General features: G+C 46.3%; 1 protein-coding gene across 4 annotated transcripts in view; it reads right to left on the minus strand.

Moving 5' to 3' along the window:
• The window catches only part of LOC129828745 (zinc finger matrin-type protein 4-like), a 116,842-nt gene that overhangs the window by 85,580 nt on the left and 9,056 nt on the right, over nucleotides 1-22,206 (minus strand). For all 4 annotated transcript variants that reach the window (XM_055889916.1, XM_055889917.1, XM_055889918.1 and 1 more), the window contains exon 2: nucleotides 1,933-2,037. In XM_055889916.1, coding sequence (XP_055745891.1) covers nucleotides 1,933-2,037 — 105 coding nt within the window. The remainder of the gene's footprint in view (nucleotides 1-1,932; nucleotides 2,038-22,206) is intronic.

Genomic DNA, 22,206 nt, shown 5'->3' on the forward strand with positions numbered 1-22,206 from the left:
CAGGGAGTCAGGCAGGGAGCAGGCAGGGAGTCAGGCAGGGAGTCAGGCAGGGAGTCAGGCAGGGAGCAGGCAGGGAGACAGGCAGGGAGACAGGCAGGGAGTCAGGCAGGGAGTCAGGCAGGGAGCAGACAGGGAGTCAGGCAGGGAGACAGGCAGGGAGTCAGGCAGGGAGACAGGCAGGGAGACAGGCAGGGAGTCAGGCAGGGAGACAGGCAGGGAGCAGACAGGGAGTCAGGCAGGGAGACAGGCAGGGAGTCAGGCAGGGAGTCAGGCAGGGAGACAGGCAGGGAGCCGACAGGGAGTCAGGCAGGGAGACAGGCAGGGAGTCAGGCAGGGAGCAGGCAGGGAGACAGGCAGGGAGACAGGCAGGGAGTCAGGCAGGGAGTCAGGTAGGGAGTCAGGTAAGGAGCAGGCAGGGAGTCAGGCAGGGAGTCAGGCAGGGAGCCAGGCAGGGAGTCAGGCAGGGAGTCAGGCAGGGAGTCAGGCAGGGAGTCAGGCAGGGAGTCAGGTAAGGAGCAGGCAGGGAGTCAGGCAGGGAGTCAGGCAGGGAGTCAGGCAGGGAGTCAGGCAGGGAGCAGGCAGGGAGTCAGGCAGGGAGTCAGGTAAGGAGCAGGCAGGGAGTCAGGCAGGGAGTCAGGCAGGGAGTCAGGCAGGGAGTCAGGCAGAGAGCAGGCAGGGAGTCAGGCAGGGAGTCAGGCAGGGAGTCAGGCAGGGAGTCAGGCAGGGAGCAGGCAGGGAGTCAGGCAGGGAGCAGGCAGGGAGTCAGGCAGGGAGTCAGGTAAGGAGCAGGCAGGGAGTCAGGCAGGGAGTCAGGCAGGGAGTCAGGTAAGGAGCAGGCAGGGAGTCAGGCAGGGAGTCAGGCAGGGAGTCAGGCAGGGAGTCAGGCAGGGAGCAGGCAGGGAGTCAGGCAGGGAGTCAGGCAGGGAGTCAGGCAGGGAGTCAGGTAAGGAGCAGGCAGGGAGCAGGCAGGGAGTCAGGCAGGGAGTCAGGCAGGGAGCAGGCAGGGAGTCAGGCAGGGAGTCAGGCAGGGAGCAGGCAGGGAGTCAGGCAGGGAGCCAGGCAGGGAGCAGGCAGGGAGTCAGGCAGGGAGTCAGGCAGGGAGTCAGGTAAGGAGCAGGCAGGGAGTCAGGCAGGGAGCAGGCAGGGAGCAGGCAGGGAGCAGGCAGGGAGACAGGCAGGGAGTCAGGCAGGGAGCAGGCAGGGAGACAGGCAGGGAGCAGGCAGGGAGACAGGCAGGGAGCAGGCAGGGAGACAGGCAGGGAGTCAGGCAGGGAGCAGGCAGGGAGACAGGCAGGGAGACAGGCAGGGAGTCAGGCAGGGAGCAGGCAGGGAGCAAGCAGGGAGTCAGGCAGGGAGTCAGGCAGGGAGCAGGCAGGGAGCAGGCAGGGAGACAGACAGGGAGTCAGGCTGGGAGCAGGCAGGGAGACAGGCAGGGAGACAGGCAGGGAGTCAGGCAGGGAGAGGATGGTATTTGACTCTAACAGGGGCAGGGAGTCAGGCAGGGAGCAGGCAGGGAGACAGGCAGGGAGACAGGCAGGGAGTCAGGCAGGGAGAGGATGGTATTTGACTCTAACAGGGGCAGTGGAGCAGCATGACTGGACTGGACTCAGCCATGTTCTCACCCACTAGCAGCACTCCATTATCTATCCATCCCTCCACCTTGCACTGTCTCTCTCCCTCTCATGGTAACTCCCTGCACCACACTCTCCCCTCTTGATTACCCCACACTCATACTCCCTGCCCTCCTCCTCTCTCTCAGGCCTCTTCCTCTCTCTCCCTCTCATGGTAACTCCCTGCACCACACTCTCCCCTCTTGATTACCCCACACTCATACCCCCTGCCCTCCTCCTCTCTCTCAGGCCTCTTCCTCTCTGTGTGTGTGTGTGTGTGTGCGTGCGTGCGTGTGTGTGTGTGTGTGTGATGTAGACTCACCTCATAGTGTGCTGTGCGTTGCGACTCAGAGATGAGTTGGGCGTTACAGATGTTGCAGTAACTCTCTGTGAACAGTCCTCCTTCCACCACCCCAGCCGACTTCATCTGAAGACACACACACACACACACACACAAACACACACACACACACACAAATCAGTTGTACAACTTGATTGTGTACGGGGCCAGAGAGACCAACACATCCCTATGAGTCTATTTTTTATTTGACCTTTATTTAACTAGGCAAGTCAGCTAAGAACAAATTCTTATTTACAATAACGGTCTACCCCGGCCAAACCCTAACGAAGCTGGGCCAATTGTACGCCGCCCTATGGGACTCCCAATCAAGGCCGGTTGTGATACAGCCTGGAATCGAACCAGGGTGTCTGAAGTGACGCCACAAGCACTGAGATGCAGTGTCTTAGACCCCTGCGCCACTCGGACAGCTGAGCCACACGGGAATCTGTAAAAACCCTTTATTAGAGACAGGAATTAATGACATTATTATTATTTGACCATGCTTGTCACTTATGAACATTTTTGAACATCTTTGCATAGTTCTGTTATAATCTCCACCCGGCACAGCCAGAAGAGGACTGGCCACCCCTCATAGCCTGGTTCCTCTCTAGGTTTCTTCCTAGGTTTTGGCCTTTCTAGGGAGTTTTTCCTAGCCACCGTGCTTCTACACCTGCATTCTAGCTGTTTGGGGTTTTAGGCTGGGTCTCTGTACAGCACTTCGAGACATTAGCTGATGTACGAAGGGCTATATAAAATAAACTTGATTGATTGATTGATTGACATGAGATGAGCTCTTGGACCTGAAACCTGTTAGAGTCAATAATGAGAGACTTATACAGTGTCAAATTACACCCTTATCCCCTTATAGTGACTCTAACCAAATTACACCCTTATCCCCTTATAGTGACTCAAACCAAATTACACCCTTATCCCCTTATAGTGACTCAAACCAAATTACACCCTTATCCCCACATAGTGACTCAAACCAAATTACACCCTTATCCCCTTATAGTGACTCAAACCAAATTACACCCTTATCCCCTTATAGTGACTCAAACCAAATTACACCCTTATCCCCACATAGTGACTCAAACCAAATTACACCCTTATCCACATATAGTGACTCAAACCAAATGACACCCTTACCCCCTTATAGTGACTCTAACCAAATTACACCCTTATCCCCTTATAGTGACTCAAACCAAATTACACCCTTATCCCCATATAGTGACTCAAACCAAATTACACCCTTATCCCCATATAGTGACTCTAATCAAATTACACCCGTATCAACTTATAGTGACTCTAACCAAATTACACCCTTATCCCCTTATAGTGACTCTAACCAAATTACACCCTTATCCCCATATAGTGACTCTAATCAAATTACACCCTTATCCCCTTATAGTGACTCAAATCAAATTACACCCTTATCCCCTTATAGTGACTCTAATCAAATTACACCCGTATCCCCTTATAGTGACTCTAATCAAATTACACCCTTACCCCCGTATAGTGACTAAAATCAAATTACACCCTTATCCCCTTATAGTGACTCTAATCAAATTACACCCTTATCCCTGTATAGTGACTCTAATCAAATTACACCCTTATCCCTGTATAGTGACTCTAATCAAATTACACCCTTATCCCCTTATAGTGACTCAAATTACACCCTTATCCCCTTATAGTGACTCTAAGCAAATTACACCCTTATCCCTGTATAGTGACTCTAATCAAATTACACCCTTATCCCTGTATAGTGACTAAAATCAAATTACACCCTTATCCCCTTATAGTGACTCAAATCAAATTACACCCTTATCCCTGTATAGTGACTCTAATCAAATTACACCCTTATCCCCTTATAGTGACTCAAATTACACCCTTATCCCCTTATAGTGACTCTAATCAAATTACACCCTTATCCCTGTATAGTGACTCTAATCAAATTACACCCTTATCCCTGTATAGTGACTCAAATCAAATTACACCCTTATCCCCTTATAGTGACTCAAATTACACCCTTATCCCCTTATAGTGACTCTAATCAAATTACACCCTTATCCCTGTATAGTGACTCAAATCAAATTACACCCTTATCCCCTTATAGTGACTAAAATCAAATTACATCCTTATCCCTGTATAGTGACTCTAATCAAATTACACCCTTATCCCTGTATAGTGACTCTAATCAAATTACACCCTTATCCCCTTATAGTGACTCAAATTACACCCCTATCCCCTTATAGTGACTCTAATCAAATTACACCCTTATCCCTGTATAGTGACTCTAATCAAATTACACCCTTATCCCTGTATAGTGACTCTAATCAAATTACACCCTTATCCCTGTATAGTGACTCAAATCAAATTACACCCTTACCCCCGTATAGTGACTCTAATCAAATTACACCCTTATCCCCATATAGTGACTCTAATCAAATTACACCCTTATCCCCTTATAGTGACTCTAATAAAATTACACCCTTGTTCCCCTTATTGTGACTCTAATCAAATTACACCCTTATCCCCTTATATAGACTCTAATCAAATTACACCCTTGTTCCCCTTATTGTGACTCTAATAAAATTACACCCTTGTTCCCCTTATAGTGACTCTAATCAAATTACACCCTTATCCCCTTATAGTGACTCTAATAAAATTACACCCTTGTTCCCCTTATAGTGACTCTAATCAAATTACACCCTTATCCCCTTATATAGACTCTAATCAAATTACACCCTTGTTCCCCTTATTGTGACTCTAATCAAGTTACACCCTTATCCCCGTATAGTGACTAAAATCAAATGACACCCTTATTCCCCTTATAGTGATTCTGATCAAATTACACCCGTATCAACTTATAGTGACTCTGATCAAATATAGTGCACTGCATAGGGAATAGGGTGTCACACTGAATAGGGAATAAGGTGCCATTAGAGACAAAGACTGAGACAGGCACTAGTCTAACTGTATGTAGGGAACGGAGAAAGACAGAGAATACACAAACACACACACACACACACACACACACACACACACACACACACACACACACACACACACACACACACACACACACACACTGACACGGAACCCAAACTGGCTGCACGCGTGCGCTATCGTGCATAAATGTATTTTGTCCCCCTACACCAAACGCGATCACGACACGCAGGTTAAAATAGCAAAACAAACTCTGAACCAATGACATTAATTTGGGGACATGTATGGCAATTTAGCTAGTTAGCTTGCACTTGCTAGCTAATTTGTCCTATTTAGCTAGCTTGCTGTTGCTAGCTAATTTGTCCTGGGATATAAACATCGAGTTGTTATTTTACCTGAAATGCACAAGGTCCTCTACTCCGACAATTAATCCACACATAAAACGGCCAACCGAATCGTTTCTAGTCATCTCTCCTCCTTCCAGGCTTTTTCATCTTTCAACTTATATGGTGATCGGCATCTACACTTTCATTGTATTACCACGACAACCAGCACAAAGTTTGTCTTTCATGAGGAGATGGCACGTGGGTACCTGCTTCTATAAACCAATGAGGAGATGGAAGAGGCAGGACTTTCAGCGCGATCTGCGTCAGAAATAGAAAGGAGTTCTATTTTAGCCCTTGGCGTCGCAGACGCTTGTTGTCGCGCGCGAGCAGTGTGGGTGCAATAATTGAATAACATGGATTTCTACATTTATTTTGCGAAGCTCGTGCACGCAACGTGTCCGGTCTGGTCAGCATGTCAGCCTCAATGCACAACTAGCTGCTGCACACACACACACACACACACACACACACACACACACACATACACACACACACACACACACACACACACACACACACACACACACACACACACACACACACACACACACACACACACACAGCCTTGTACAACTAACCTCGTAGGGACACACAATTCAGTCCCATTCAAAATCCTTTTTTCCCTAACCCCTAACCCTTCCCTAACCCTTCCCTAACCCTTCCCTAACCCTACCCTAACCCTAACCTTAACCCAGAAATAGCATTTGAACTTGTGGGGACCAACAAAATGTCCCCAGTTGGTCAATTTTTTTGTCAGTTTACTATTCTTGTGGAGACTTCTGGTCCCCACACGTATAGTTAAACACACACACACACACACACACACACACACACACACACACACACACACACACACACACACACACACACACACACACACACACACACACACACACACACACATACACACACAAACAATCAACCCTTCACTTCTCTTAGCTCTCATCACAGTAGAGTGGACAATCTCATAATCTAAAGCAGCTCGTAAAAAAATAGAATCGAAAGAGAATAAAATAGATCCTCATTATCTAATTGAACATTTGGTCGACTCATTAACGCTTAGCTACAGCACTCCAAGGTATTATCCTTAACACCTTAGGGGGTGATCTATATTCAGATGGATGCTGTTTAGAACATACATTCTCTGTCATGCACTTTAGAATAGGAAATGAGGTAGACAAGTCCATTTTATACATAACATTTCTACCTGCAATGTTCTGAACATTGCTTCCACCAGAAAGTGACAGAGGGAAAGTCCCTCAAGTCAGAATCTTTTTGATCCAAATGATAATTGTTTGCTCCATTGACGAGATGCAGTAACATAGTGATGGAAACACTTATGAGAGAGGTGTAGGATGCAATCAAAGCATCTCTCATATTATGTAGTTAAATAACTTTCATTGACTCTCGATTGACAGGCAAGAACTAACCGACCTGCAAATTAAACATAATCATTTCATCTCTTCGTTAATTAAGATGACGTCACAAACTTCATAATCTGCCAAAATATCTTAACTCCCCCTGTGGGTATAACATGTTGCATGGAGCTGTGTCTGGGTAGACTGACTCATTTATGAAGGCAATCTGTGGCGAGATGAATGACTAGATAGTGGGAGAGGGGAGGGAGGGAGGGAGGGAGGGAGGGAGGGAGGGAGGGAGGGAGGGAGGGAGGGAGGGAGGGAGGGAGGGAGGGAGGGAGGGAAAGGGTGGGAAGGGGAGAGAGACAGAGAAGGAAGGGAGAAAGAAAAATGGAGAGAAAGAAGAGTTAGATAGAAACAGAACACTAGCAGGAATGTCGGATGACGCCATACAATCACAAATTCTTTAAATAAGTTAAACAACAAAAATTTGCTAAATACAGTGCCTTCGGAAAGTAATACGACCCTTTGACTTTTTCCACATTTTTTTACGTTACAGTCTAATTCTAAAATGGATATAATTGTTTTATTACCCTCATCAATCCACACACAATTCCCCGTAATGACAAAGCAAAAACAGGTTGTTGTTTTTTTTGTTGCACATTTACATAAGTATTCAGACCCTTTACTCAGTACTTTGTTGAAGCACCTTTGGCAGTGATTACAACCTTAAGTCTTCTTGGATTTGATGCTACAAGCTTGGCACACCTGTATTTGGGGAGTTTCTCCCATTCTTCTGTGCAAATCCTCTCAAGCTCTGTCAGGTTGGATGGGGAGCGTCGCTGCACAGCTATTTTCAGGAGCTATTTTCTCCCAGTCCCTGCCACTGAAAAACATCCCCACAGCATAATGCTGCCACCACCATGCTTCACCGTAGGGATGATGCCAGGTTTCCTCCAGAGGTGACGCTTGGCATTCAGGCAAAATAGTTCAATCTTGGTTTCATCAGACCAGAGCAAGCGGGCTGTCATGTGCCTTTTACTGAGGAGTGGCTTCCGTCTGGCCATTCAACCATAAAGGTCTGATTAGTGGAGTGCTGCAGAGATGGTTGTCCTTCTGGAAGGTTCTCCCATCTCCACAGAGGAACTCTGGAGCTCTATTAGAGTGACCATCGGGTTCTTGGTCACCTCCCTGACCAAGACCCTTCTCCCCTGATTGCTCAGTTTGGCCGGGAGGCTAGCTCCAGGAAGAGTCTTGGTGATTCCAAACTTCTTCCATTTAAGAATGATGGAGGCCTCTGTGTTCCTGGGGACCTTCAATGCTGCAGAAAATTCCCCAGATCTGTGCCTCGACACAATCCTCCGAGACGTAGGTCTCTCTATATGTAGTGTTGTGTTGTGTCTCTTGTTGTGATGTGTGTTTTGTCCTATCTTTTTTTTTTTTATCCCAGCCCCCGTTCACGTAGGAGGCCTTTTGCCTATTGGTAGGCCATCATTGTAAATAAGAATTTGTTCTTAATTGACTTGCCTAGTTAAATAAAAGTTAAATAAAAAAATAAAAATCCTGTCTCGGAGCTCCACAAACAATTCCTACAACCTCATGTCTTGGTTTTTGCTCTGACAAGCACTTTCAACTGTGGGACCTTATATAGACAGGACTGTGCCTTCCCAAATCATGTTCAATCAATTTAATTTACCACAGGTGAACTCCAATCAAATTGCAGAAACATCTCAAGGATGATCAATGGAAACAGGATGCATCTGATCTCAATTTTGTGTCTCATAGCAAAGGTTATGAATATTTATGTAAATTAGGTATTTCCGTTGTTTATTTTTTTATTAGCAAAAAATCTAAAAACCTGTTTTCGTTTTGTCATTTTGGGGTTCTGTGTGTACATTGATGACGACCAAAAAAATTTAATCAATTTTAAACTACGGCTGTAATGTATCAAAATGTGGAAAAATCCAGGAGTCTGAATACTTTCTGAAGGCACAGTACATGCTAATTGTTGCATCATCAGCAAAGATTGCTCAATGAATTGGTTAAATAACAACTAAAAGAGCAGTGGAAGAGGAGAATTCCGCCTGGGGCCTTGGGCATCTGGAAACTGAATGGACTATAATAATATTCTGTTTCAAGACCACATCAACAGATTAACTCCTGACTAAACCGTCACACACACACTCGCACGCAGACATGTCCTTGGCACGCAAGCACACAAAGGCAGGCAGACGCATGCACACACGCACACCGGATGTCCCTTTTGTTCTGTCTGATAAATGGTAAAAGTTTGGGTCTTTTTTTCACCACATTTAAATATTAATAGACATTAAATATTTCATATTAATAACAGTAAGTGGCTACCCAGGGTAGAAGAAGCAGTGTTTCTTTAGAGAGTGTTGAGATACGCTGCTTCATTCCTCTGGGGAGGTTCACACACGCAGTATCTGTACTGTAGTACAAAACAACTCATATCATTGCAAACAGTGGTTCCTAAACTTGTTCACTTTGTGACCCTGAAAAATGGAAAATACAAGTTTGCAGACACCACCAAAAAATTATGTAGGACATGGGGTGCTTATCTAGGTGAGGTAATACGCTGAATTGAAAAAGTATTGCACGTTAAAAAGTGGACTGCAAAGATTTTTTGAAAGACGAAGAACTCAGTATAACCTACAATACAAAACAATGTCCCAAGCAACATTCAGAGCCTTAGCTGTAAGAGGGAGAGGGAGAGGGAGAGAGGGAGGGAGAGAGAGAGAGAGAGAGAGAGAGAGAGAGAGAGAGAGAGAGAGAGAGAGAGAGAGAGAGAGAGAGAGAGAGAGAGAGAGAGAGAGAGAGAGAGAGAGAGAGAGAGAGAGAGAGAGAGAGAGAGAGAGAGAGAGAGAGAGAGAGAGAGAGAGAGAGAGAGAGAGAGAGAGCATGTGAGAGAGAGAGAGCATGTGAGAGAGAGAGTGAGATAGAGCATGTGAGAGAGAGAGTGAGAGATAGAGAGTGAGAGAGAGAGAGAGAGAGTGAGAGAGATAGAGAGTGAGAGAGAGAGAGAGAGAGAGAGAGAGAGAGAGAGAGAGAGAGAGAGAAAGAAAGAGAGAGAGAGGGAGGGAGAGATAGAGAGAGAGAGAGGGAGAGAGAGAGGGAGAGAGAGAGAGAGAGAGTGAGAGATGGAGAGTGAGAGAGAGCATGTGAGAGAGAGAGTGAGAGATAACGAGCGAGAGCTAGAGAGAGAGCGCGAGAGAGAGAGAGCATGTCATGTGAGAGAGAGAGAGAGTGAGAGAGAGAGAGAGAGAACGAGAGAGAGAGAGAGAGAGAGAAAACAGCAGGTGGTAGTGAAGCCTGGAGGTTTTTTCTCTCTTTAAACATCCCTCCATCCTTTCCACTGCCTCCCCTCTTCACTCCATCACTGTTGAAGAGTGTGTGTATGTATGAGTGTGTGTGTGTGTGTGTGTGTATGTGTGTGTGTCCTCGCATTTGTGCATGCGTTTATATGTGTGCAATGGGACTAAGAGGCCTTTCTAATGGTAGGAGTAATGAGCGAAATAAACAACATTTATAATGCCTTAAAGGGGCAATCTGCAGTTGCTACATCCATTTTTGTATGATACAGTCCCTACAGAAATTATTCATACCCCTTGACTTATTTCACATTTTGCTGGTTACCCCCATAATGCACCGTTTTCCAAACTCGGTCCTAGGGACGCCAAGGGGTGCATATTTAGTTTTTTGCCCTAGCACTACGCACCTGATTCAAATTTTTAAAGCTTGATCATTAGTTGATTATTTGAATCAGCTGTGTAGTGCTAAAAAGCTTTTGGTTACTGCCCAATGCTCTAGCCGCTAGGCTACTTGCTACCGAGCAAAGACGTTCACATTCTTGTTCTGAAGCCATTCCAGCATTGCTTAGGCTGTATGCTTAGGGTCCATGTTCTGTTTGAATGTACAGTACCAGTCAAAAGTTTGGACACACCTACTCATTCAAGGGTTTTTCATTATTTTTAAAAAATCTCTACATTGTAGAATAATAGTGAAGACATCAAAACTATGAAATAACACATATGGAATCAAGTAGTAACCAAAAAAGTGTTAAACACTATGTAAGGGCTATTTGACCAAGAAGGAGAGTGATGGAGTGCTGCATCAGATGACCTGGCCTCCACAATCACCTGACCTCAACCCAAATGAGATGGTTTGGGATTTGTTGGACCGCAGAGTGAAGGAAAAGCAACCAACAAGAGCTCAGTATATGTGGGAACTCCTTCAAGACTGTTGGAAAAGCATTTCTCATGAAGCTGGTTGAGAGAATGCCAAGTGTGCAAAGCTGTCATCAAGGCAAAGGGTGACTACTCTGAAGAATCTCAAATATTAAATATATTTAGATTTGTTTAACACTTTTTTTTTTGGTTACTACATAATTCCATATGTGTTATTTCATAGTTTTGATGTCTTCACTATTATTCTACAATGTAGAAAATTGTAAAAATAAAGAAAAACCATGTAATGAGTAGCTGTGTCCAAACTTTTGACTGGAACTGTAAATCTTTGCACCAGTCTAAGGTCGCTTGCACTCTGAAGCAGGTTCTCATCAAGGATTTGCCTGTATTTCAAATCAAATCAAATTGTATGTCACATGCACCGAATACAACAGGTGTAGACCTTACAGTGAAATGCTTACTTACAAGCCCTTAACCAACAATGCAGTTAAAAAAATTAAAATAAATTTTTTTAAATGCGAGGCTATATACAGGGTGTAATAATGGAGCTGTGAGTCTGGAAGCATGTGCAGGTGAAACGTTTAATAGAACAACAAAACCAGGAACGAGACAATTCCATGTGGCTACAAGCCGGTACACAAAAACAATACCTACTGGTGAATGAACGTAAGCGCGTGACATATAAAGGGAAGGAAATGATGAAGGTAATGAAGTCCAGATGTGAATCATAATGATTAATAGACGCGTGTAATGATGAGTGCCAGCTGTGCGTAAAGATGAATCTCAGGATCGGTGGTTAGTATTCCGGCGACGTTGTATAGCGAAGGGGAGGAGCAGGAGAAGATGTGACACAGGGGGTATTGGTACAGAGTCAATGTGCGGGGCACCAGTTAGTCGAGGTAATTGAGGTAAAATGTACATGTAGGTAGAGTTATTGAAGTGACTATGCATAGATAATAACAGAGAGTAGCAGCAGTGTAAAATACAGGGGGGGGGAGGGGCAATGCAAATAGTCTGGGTAGCCATTTGATTAGATGTTCAGGAGTCTTATGGCTTGGGGGTAGAAGCTGTTTAGAAGCCTCTTGGACCTAGACTTGGCACTCCGGTACCGCTTGCCTTGTGGTAGCAGAGAGAACAGTCTATGACTTGGGTGGCTGGAGTCCTAGACAATTTCTAGGGCCTTCCTCTAGGGCCTTCCAGCGATGTACTGGGCCGTAAGCATTACCCTCTGTAGTGCCTTGCGGTCGGAGCCCGAGCAGTTGCCATACCAGGCAGTGATGCAACCAGTCAGGATGCTCTCGATGGTGCAGCTGAAGAACCTTTAGAGGATCTGAGGACCCATAACAAATCTTTTCAGTCTCCTGAGGGGAAATAGGTTTTGGCGTGCCCTCTTCATGACTGTCTTGGTGTAATTGGACCATGTTAGTTTGTTGGTGATGTGGACACCAAGGAACTTGAAGCTCTCAACCTGCTCCACTACAGCCTCGTCGATGTGAATGGGGGCGTCCTCGGTCCTCCTTTTCCTGTAGTCCACAATCATCTCCTTTGTCTTGATCACGTTGAGGGAGAGGTTGTTGTGCTGGCACCACACGGCCAGGTCTCTGACCTCTTCCCAATAGGCTGTCTCGTCATTGTCGGTGATTAGGCCTACCACTGTTGTTTCATCAGCAAACTTAATGATGGTGTTGGAGTCGTGTCTGGCCGTGGAGTCATGAGTGAACAGGGAGTACAGGAGGGGACTGAGCACGCACCCCTGAGGGGCCCCTGTGTTGAGGATCAGCGTGGTGGATGTGCTGTTACCTACCCTCACCACCTGGGGGGCGGCCCGTCAGGAAGTCCAGGATCCAGTTGCAGAGGGAGGTGTTTAGTCCCAAGGTCCTTAGCTTAGTGATGAGCGTTGAGGGCACTATGGTGTTGAACGCTGAGCTGTCGTCAATGAATAGCATTCTCACATAGGTGTTCCTTTTGTCCAGGTGGGAAAGGGCAGTGTGGAGTGCAATAGAGATTGCATCATCTGTAGATCTGTTAGGGCGGTATGCACATTGGAGTGGGTCCATGGTGTCTGGGATGATTGTGTTGATGTGAGCCTTGACCAGCCTTTCAAAGCACTTCATGGCTACAGACGTGAGTGCTACAGGTCGGTAGTTATTTAGGCAGGTTACCTTAGTGTTCTTGGGCACAGGGACTATGGTGGTCTGCTTGAAACATGTTGGTATTATAGACTCAGACAGGGAGGGGTTGAAAATTTCAGTGAAGACACTTTGCCAGTTGGTCAGCGCATGCTCGGAGTACACATCCTGGTAATTCGTCTGGTCCTGCGGCCTTGTGAATGTTGACCTGTTTAAAGGTCTTGCTCACATCGGCTGCGGACAGCGTGATCACAGTCGTCCATTTGGCTCCAGTCATTGTTCACTCTATACTTACCAGTCTCCCAGTCCCCATTGCATGATGCTGCCACCAAAATGCTTCATGGTAGATATCAAATCAAATCAAATCAATTGTATTTGTCACATACACATGGGTAGCAGATGTTAATGCGAGTGTAGCGAAATGCTTGTGCTTCTAGTTCCGATAATGCAGTAATAACCAACAAGTAATCTAACCTAACAATTCCACAACTACTACCTTATACACACAAGTGTAAAGGGATAAAGAATATGTACATAAAGATATATGAATGAGTGATGGTACAGAACGGCATAGCAAGATGCAGTAGATGGTATAGAGTACAGTATATACTATGAGATGAGTAATGTAGGGTATATAAACATAAAGTGGCATAGTTTAAAGTGGCTAGTGATACATGTATTACATAAAGATGGCAAGATGTAGTAGATGATATAGAGTACAGTATATACATATACATATGAGATGAGTAATGTAGGGTATGTAAACATTAAGTGGCATTGTTTAAAGTGGCTAGTGATACATTTTTACATAATTTCCATCAATTCCCATTATTAAAGTGGCTGGAATTGAGTCAGTATGTTGGCAGCGGCCACTAAATGTTAGTGGTGGCTGTTTAACAGTCTGATGGCCTTGAGATAGAAGCTGTTTTTCAGTCTCTCGGTCCCTGCTTTGATGCACCTGTACTGACCTCGCCTTCTGGATGATAGCGGGGTGAACAGGCAGTGGCTCGGGTGATTGTTGTCCTTGATGATCTTCATGGCCTTCCTGTGACATCGGATGGTGTAGGTGTCCTGGAGGGCAGGTAGTTTGCCCCCGGTGATGCGTTGTGCAGACCTCACTACCCTCTGGAGAGCCTTACGGTTGTGGGCGGAGCAGTTACCGTACCAGACGGTGATGCAGCCCGACAGGATGCTCTCGATTGTGCATCTGTAGAAGTTTGTGAGTGCTTTTGGTGACGAACCGGATTTCTTCGGCCTCCTGAGGTTGAAGAGGCGCTGCTGCGCCTTCTTCACAACGCTGTCTGTGTGGGTGGACCAATTCAGTTTGTCCGTGATGTGTACACCGAGGAATTTAAAACTTTCCACTTTCTCCACTACTGTCCCGTCGATGTGGATAGGGGGGTGCTCCCTCTGCTGTTTCCTGAAGTCCACAATCATATCCTTTGTTTTGTTGACGTTGAGTGTGAGGTTATTTTCCTGACACCACACTCAGAGGGCCCTCACCTCCTCCCTGTATGCCGTCTCGTCGTTGTTGGTAATCAAGCCTACCACTGTAGTGTCGTCCGCAAACTTTATGATTGAGTTGGAGGCGTGCATGGCTACGCAGTCGTGGGTGAACAGGGAGTACAGGAGAGGGCTCAGAACGCACCCTTGTGGGGCCCCCAGTGTTGAGGATCAGAGGGGTGGAGATGTTGTTACCTACCCTCACCACCTGGGGGCGGCCCATCAGGAAGTCCAGGACCCAGTTGCACAGGGCGGGGTCGAGACCCAGGGTTTCGAGCTTGATGACGAGTTTGGAGGGTACTATGGTGTTAAATGCTGAGCTGTAGTCGATGAACAGCATTCTCACATAGGTATTCCTCTTGTCCAGATGGGTTAGGGCAGTGTGCAGTGTGGTTGCGATTGCGTTGTCTGTGGACCTATTGGGTCGGTAAGCAAATTGGAGTGGGCCTAGGGTGTCAGGTAGGTTGGAGGTGATATGGTCCTTATTAACTAGTCTCTCAAAGCACTTCATGATGACGGAAGCGAGTGCTACGGGGCGGTAGTCGTTTAGCTCAGTTACCTTAGCTTTCTTGGGAACAGGAACAATGGTGGCCCTCTTGAAGCATGTGGGAACAGCAGACTGGGATAAGGATTGATTGAATATGTACTTAAACACACCAGCCAGCTGGTCTGCGCATGCTCTGAGGACGCGGCTGGGAATGCCGTCTGGGCCTGCAGCCTTGCGAGGGTTAACACGTTTAAATGTTTTACTCACCTCGGCTGCAGTGAAGGAGAGCCCGCAGGTTTTGGTAGCGGGCCGTGTCAGTGGCACTGTATTGTCCTCAAAGCGAGCAAAGAAGTTATTTAGTCTGTCTGGGAGCAAGACATCCTGGTCCGCAACGGGGCTGGTCTTCTTTTTGTAATCCGTGATTGACTGTAGACCCTGCCACATACCTCTTGTGTCTGAGCTGTTGAATTGCGACTCTACTTTGTCTCTATACTGGCACTTAGCTTGTTCGATTGCCTTGCGGAGGGAATAGCTACACTGTTTGTATTCGGTCATGTTTCCGGTCACCTTGCCCTGGTTAAAAGCAGTGGTTCGCGCTTTCAGTTTCACGCGAATGCTGCCATCAATCCACGGTTTCTGGTTTGGGAATCGTTGCTGTGGGTACGACATCGTCAATGCACTTTCTAATGAACTCGCTCACCGAATCAGCGTATTCATCAATGTTGTTGTTGGACACAATGCGGAACATATCCCAATCCACGTGATCGAAGCAGTCTTGAAGAGTGGAATCAGATTGGTCGGACCAGCGTTGAACAGACCTGAGCGTGGGAGCTTGCTGTTTTAGTTTCTGTTTGTAGGCTGGAAGCAACAAAATGGAGTCGTGGTCAGCTTTTCCGAAAGGAGGGCGGGGGAGGGCCTTATATGCGTCGCGGAAGTTAGTATAACAATGATCCTAGGTTTTACCAGCCCTGGTAGCACAATCGATATGCTGATAGAATTTAGGGAGTTTTGTTTTCAGATTAGCCTTGTTAAAATCCCCAGCTACGATGAATGCAGCCTCAGGGTGTGTGATTTCCAGTTTACAAAGAGTCAGATAAAGTTTGTTCAGGGCCATCGATGTGTCTGCTTGGGGGGGAATATATGTGATTATAATCGAAGAGAATTCCCTTGGTAGATAATGCGGTCGACATTTGATTGTGAGGAATTCTAAATCAGGTGAACAGAATGACTTGAGTTCCTGTATGTTGTTATGATCACACCACGTCTCGTTAATCATAATGCATACACCCCCGCCCCTCTTCTTACCAGAAAGATGTTTGTTTCTGTCGGCGCGATGCATGAAGAAACCAGCTGGCTGCACCGACTCCGTTAGCGTCTCTCGAGTGAGCCATGTTTCCGTGAAGCAAAGAACGTTACAGTCTCTGATGTCTCTCTGGAATGTTACCCTTGCTCGGATTTCATCAACCTTGTTGTCAAGAGAGTGGACATTGGCGAGTAGTATCCTAGGGAGTGGAGCGCGATGTGCCCGTCTCCGAAGCCTGACCAGAAGACCGCTTCATTTGCCCCTTTTACGGCGTTGTTGTTTAGGGTCGCCGGCTGGGATCCGATCCATTGTACTGGGTGGAACGTTGCTCTTATATTCAGTAGTTCCTCCTGAAGTAGTGTTAGATGGGTGATGAGCTGTACCTGGTTTTCTCCAGACATAGCGCTTTGCATTCAGGCCAAATAGTTACATTTGTATCTCATGTCAGTGTGATCATTGGGTTCTTGGTCACCTCCCTGACCAAGGTTGCTCAGTTTCCAAGATCCAAGGTTGCTCCCAGATCCAAGCAGAGTCTGGGTAGATACATATTTTTGGAGACCATTGTGCTCTTGGAAACTTTCAACACACTTTCAATAGTTTTATACCCTTCTAAAGATATAAGACTCATCACAATTCTATCTCTGTGATCTCCGGACAGTTCTTTAGACTTCATGGTATAGTTTCTGCTCTGACATGCACTCTCAACTAAGGGACCTCATGGGCGGCAGGTAGCTTAGCGGTTAGAGTGTTGAGCCAGTAATCGAATGGTTGCTGGTTCGAATACCTGACCCGACAAGGTAAAACATCTATTGATGTGCCCTTGAGCAAGGCACCCAACCCTACTTAGCACCAAGGGCACTGTACTACTCTGGCGGACCCTGTAAAATAACACATTTCACTGCACCTGTCTGGTGTATGTGACAATAAATATAGACAGCTGTGTTTCTTTATAAATCATGTCCAAACAATTGAATTGGTCACAAGTGGACTCCAATCAAGTTGTAGTGACATCTCAAGGATGATCGAAGGAAACTGGATGCACATGAGCTCAATTTAGAGTGTCATAGAAGAGGTGTAAAAACTTCTGTAAATTAGATATTCATTCAATAAATGTACAAACATTTCTAAAAACATGTTTTTACTCTGCCATTATGGTGTATTGTGCGTAGATGGGGGAGAAAACAACTATATTTAATATATTTTGAATTCAGGAAAGATGTGGAATAAGTCAAGGCGTATGAATACTTCCTGAAGGCACTGTATATACCCATTGATGTTTCTTGAAGAATATATCTTATATTTACAATGCCTCACTGCTTAGTTCAATTATCGTACCCCGTCAGAACCCAAAATATTACCTTGTTTTACTCCAATGTTTGTAAACAATGTAAATGTAAACAAACACTGCATGTAGCCTAAAGAAATGCTTAAACTATCATTTTGATATCTTGGATGGTCAGTCCTTGCATCCATAGCTCTGTAACGGCTTTCTTCCTGGGATGAAGGAGAGGACCAAAATGCAGCGCAGTTAGTGTTCAACATGTTTAATTTAACAATGAACAGTGAACATTAACAAATAACAAAACGTGAAAGCCGAGACAGTCCTATCTGGTGCAGAACACAAACACAGAGACAGGAAACAACCACCCACAATCCCCAACACAAAACAAGCCACCTTTATATGATTCTCAATCAGGGACAACGATTGACAGCTGTCTCTGATTGAGAACCATATTAGGCTGAACACAGAAACAGACGAACTAGACACACAACATAGAATTCCCACCCAGCTCACGTCCTGACCAACACTAAACAAGCAAAACACATAAGAACTCTGGTCAGGACGTTACAAGCTCTGTCCATTAATTTCTCCAGGCCCATCCCTCAGTATTTTACCAAAAGAGAGGTGGGGTGACACTTCGTTAATGTTTCAACTGCGGATTAACCCTTTAAATAAATCCATTACTAATTGTATGTTATGAATATGGTCACTTTTAAAAACAACTAAGTTGTTTTGCTTATCACCATTTAATGACAGTTTTTTGTAATTGTTATCTTGGAGCTATTTGAAAAAGTTTCAAAACATGACTGAAATAAATCTTTCTATAAAACCGTCCCACAAGTCAACAGAGTGTGTATCACACTGTGCAAGTTATGAGAATAAAACTCCTTGTTAGCCTTGTGGTTCAGTGTGAGAGCTGCTGGGTAAAAATAGTTACATCACTGAGAGATAGAGTAATGATGGTCACACACACACACAGCGTTAGCGCTCTGCTTCTGCTCAAAAGTTCTGTCTGCTCCGTAGGATATGAAAAACACAACTTACAATTAGTGTGTGTGTGTGTGTGTGTGTGTGTGTGTGTGTGTGTGTGTGTGTGCGTGCGTGCGTGCGTGCGTGCGTGCGTGCGTGCGTGCGTGCGTGTGTCCGTGCGTGCGTGCGTGCGTGCATGCGTGCGTGGATGAGTGTTGTTATAGTGACAGAGAGATGTAGCACCTTGCTCCCCATTAGCCAGAAAGAAGCAATTAATGTAGATACACAGAGATAAAGGTCACACACACAAACACACACACAAATACACACACAAACACACACACAAAAACACACACAAACACACCGCATAAAAGGTCACCCCACGCTGTGTGTGATAGATAGTCAGACAGAAGATGCAGCTTGTTGCCATGGAGCAGTTTTAGACAAATGAGAGTGCTGTAGACACATGAACAGTAGGTGGGACACCAGTTAGAGTAATGAGAGCAACAGTATGATAATGACAGCAGACACTTTTCAAGAACAAGATTACTGGCCGGTCTGACTGTGTGTGTTAGTGTCTCAGTGTGTGCGTGGTGTGTGGTGTATGTTCGGTGTATGTTTTACGGTTATGGCCTGTTATTTTATTTTCATGACGGTCTTCATCCATAATCGTCGATTACACGATTACACAGTAATTGTGTCAGCCCTGTGTGTGTGTGTGTGCGTGTGGCAGACACTTTTCAAATACAAGATCCCTACCCTGATTATACATCTAGGCCACAGTAATTATGCCAGTCGGGTAATCAGATTCTCTCCACAGTCCCTCACAATCTAGCACCTTGTGTGTGTGTGTGTGTGTGTGTGTGTGTGTGTGTGTGTGTGTGTGTGTGTGTGTGTGTGTGTGTGTGTGTGTGTGTGTGTGTGTGTGTGTGTGTGTGTGTGTGTGTGTGTGTGTGTGTGTGTGTGTGTGTGTGTCTGTCTGTCTGTCTGTCTGTCTGTCTGTCTGTCTGTCTGTCTGTCTGTCTGTCTGTCTGTCTGTCTGTCTGTCTGTCTGTCTGTCTGTCTGTCTGTCTGTCTGTCTGTCTGTCTGTCTGTCTGTCTGTCTGTCTGTCTGTCTGTCTGTCTGTCTGTCTGTCTGTCTGTCTGTCTGTCTGTCTGTCTGTCTGTCTGTCTGTCTGTCTGTCTGTCTGTCTGTCTGTGTGTGTGTGTGTGTGTGTGTGTGTGTGTGTGTGTGTGTGTGTGTGTGTGTGTGTGTGTGTGTGTGTGTGTGTGTGTGTGTGTGTGAGATAATGTATCCTTGGCCCTCTGTGGTTTATCAGTGGAGAGCAGGAATGGCTGTGTAACCCCTCTACTGTCCATCACACCTGACTTACAGCACAGAGGGAGGGAGAGAAGGGGGAGGGAGAGACAGATACATAATGTGTCCGTGGAGAACATGTAATCATGCACAAACCAAGGCCTTTCCTAGACTTGTCTGAACGTTTGAAAGGATAAAATGCATTGATATAATTGGCTTTGGATGAAGAAAGTGGAAGAACAGAGTAAAATTGAGTATGTTTACCCTTTATTGCACTCGTTATCATGCCTGACCAGGTAGAAAATATGCAACTATAGAAAACGAAGTACTCCCCTAGAAGTTTGAAAGGGTAAAAAGGCATATTGACAGAGATAGAAAAGTAATGGCACTGGATGATAGACGTGAGGGCATGCTTTACAGTTAACCCCTATTTCATCCCTAACAAGACCCCTATTATACTGTATTGTAGTATTTTCTGTTCTGTTCTTGTTACGCGGGGCGGAGCAGGGGAACTCAAATGCAGGCTCATATGAGGAGACAAGGATAGGTAACCAATGTTTTTATTGAAAAGCAGGAGAGGAGATGGGGTGCAGGAGATTAAGAACCGGGTAAGCAGGTCTGGAGTGGAATCCAATGAAGCAGTAGAGCGAAGATCCAGGGCAGGGAAGCAGGACTGAGGAGACGAGGGACTGGAGATAGGTACCAGAGTCAAAGCAGACGGGACTGTAGCGGAGAGAACAATCAGCATGAGGCTACGGAAAACAGGGACAACAGGATAACAAAATCTATGCAGCAACAAACAGCTAGAAATGCAGACTGACTGAGTAGAGACTACAATCTGACAGCGTGGAAGTGGCAGGACTGAGTATTTGTAGGGTTCTTGATTATGGAACAGGTTGCAGCTGGTGGGAATCTGTTCTGCTTCCAGCACACCTGGTCTCCACTCACACAATCACAGCGAGAGGGAGAGAGAGAGAGAGCACTGGGGGAGTGGTGGCAGGTTAGGGAGGTCCAGGATGAGAAGTAGAGGACGTGGCAGGATCAGATGTAACAGTACCCCCCTCCACGGACACCCTTTGGCGCCCGACCGGGCTTATCTGGGTGCTGGGTGTAGGGTATGAAAATCACATAAGAGTGAGGGGTCCAGAATGTGACAGCGGGGCACCCAGCAGCGCTCCTCAGGCCCGTATCCCTCCCAGTCCACCAGGTACTGCCAGCCGCGACCCCGATTGGGGGGGGGGCTGCTGCAGGAGGAAACAGGCGGCTGGAGCAGACTGGTTTAATCAGGGATTCATGGATTGTAGGATGAATCCTGAGAGAGGCTGGGTATTTCAGGCGCACAGCAGAGGGGTTAAGGACCAATGAATCGGGGGGAAAGTTCCTTCGATGCCACCTTCAATTGCAGGTGAGACGAAGGTCGTAAGCCATGCGTCCTCCGAAACACAACCCAACCAAGCCACACTGCTTCTTAACAGAGCGCGCCTCCAACCCGGAAGCCAGCCGCACCAATGTGTCGGAGGAAACACCGTGCACCTGGCTCCCTTGGTTAGCGCGCACTGCGCCCGGCCCGCCACAGGAGTCGCTGGTGCGCGATGAGACAAGGATATCAAAGTTCCTCTCTGCAGGTGAGAGCTTACATGAAAAGAATGCACATGTGTGGACCTTCTGATCAGAGGGGGAACGTTGAGACAGAACAGCACCTACCCCGGTGTCAGAGGCGTGGTAGACTTTTCCACGATGAACTGGAGTTCTGGGTCGGGTTGAGTGAGGACCGGGGCAGAAGTGATGCGGCGCTTGAGTTCCAGGGAATGCTGCCCCTGCCTCAGGATTTCAATGGATCAGAGGTGGAGGTGAGAGTGGTGAGCGGTGCTGCCAGACGGCTGTAGTTGCGGATGAAACGTCTAAAAATGTGCAAACCCCAAGAAACAGAGTATCTGCTTCCGGTTAGAGGGCGCAGGCCACTCTGTAACTGCCATGACCTTGGAGGGGTCCATACGCAACTGTCCCTGTGCAATAATATAAACCAGGAACTCATGGAACTCACATTTTTCAGCTTGAGCAAAAAGCTTATTCTCCAACAGCCGTTGAAGAATTTGGTGAACGTGTTGCTGGGAGAATTATATGTATTTTTTAAAATCAGGATGTCATCTAAATAGACAAAAACGAAGCAGCCACATCATTGACTAGATTCTGGAAAACAGCAGGGGCGTTAGTAAGACCAAATACTCAGTGACCAAGTGATGTGTTGAACGCAGTCTTCCACTCGTCCCTCTCTGATGCGGACAAGGTGGTAGGCATTTCAGAGGTTGATTTTGCTGAACACCGGGTAATCATGGAGGGGGTCAAAAGCAGAGCTGATGAGTGGCAAGCGGTACTTGTTCTTTACTA

Source organism: Salvelinus fontinalis, chromosome 30 (genome assembly GCF_029448725.1).
Source record: "Salvelinus fontinalis isolate EN_2023a chromosome 30, ASM2944872v1, whole genome shotgun sequence".
Taxonomy (NCBI): domain Eukaryota; kingdom Metazoa; phylum Chordata; class Actinopteri; order Salmoniformes; family Salmonidae; genus Salvelinus; species Salvelinus fontinalis.